General features: G+C 58.9%; 1 protein-coding gene across 1 annotated transcript in view; it reads right to left on the bottom strand.

Moving 5' to 3' along the window:
- ETH_00037760 (Aaa family atpase) overlaps window positions 1–219 on the bottom strand; it is a gene marked incomplete at both ends in the record, with an annotated part of 2887 nt that overhangs the window by 2558 nt on the left and 110 nt on the right. The window contains one exon of the mRNA XM_013374550.1: window positions 1–217. Within this exon, the coding sequence (XP_013230004.1) occupies window positions 1–217 (217 nt within the window). The remainder of the gene's footprint in view (window positions 218–219) is intronic.

Consider the following 219-nt stretch of genomic DNA (forward strand, 5'->3'; position numbering starts at 1 on the left):
GCTGCTGCTGCACTAGCAGCAAAAGTTTGCTCCAAAACCTCTTCGCCTCCAGGCCCATTGCAAGCAGCAGCAGATAAGCAGTAAAACCGCAAACCCTCTTTGCTGCTGCTGCTGCTGCTGCTGCTGTCATCTTCAGGGGAGTCATCGTTGCTGCTGCTGTTGTTCGCACCGCCGTCACCGCTGCTGCTGCCGTTGCCGCTGCTGCTGCGCTGGACCGCA

Source organism: Eimeria tenella, genomic scaffold (assembly GCF_000499545.2).
Source record: "Eimeria tenella Houghton genomic scaffold, Eth_scaff2119, whole genome shotgun sequence".
NCBI classification, from domain to species: domain Eukaryota; phylum Apicomplexa; class Conoidasida; order Eucoccidiorida; family Eimeriidae; genus Eimeria; species Eimeria tenella.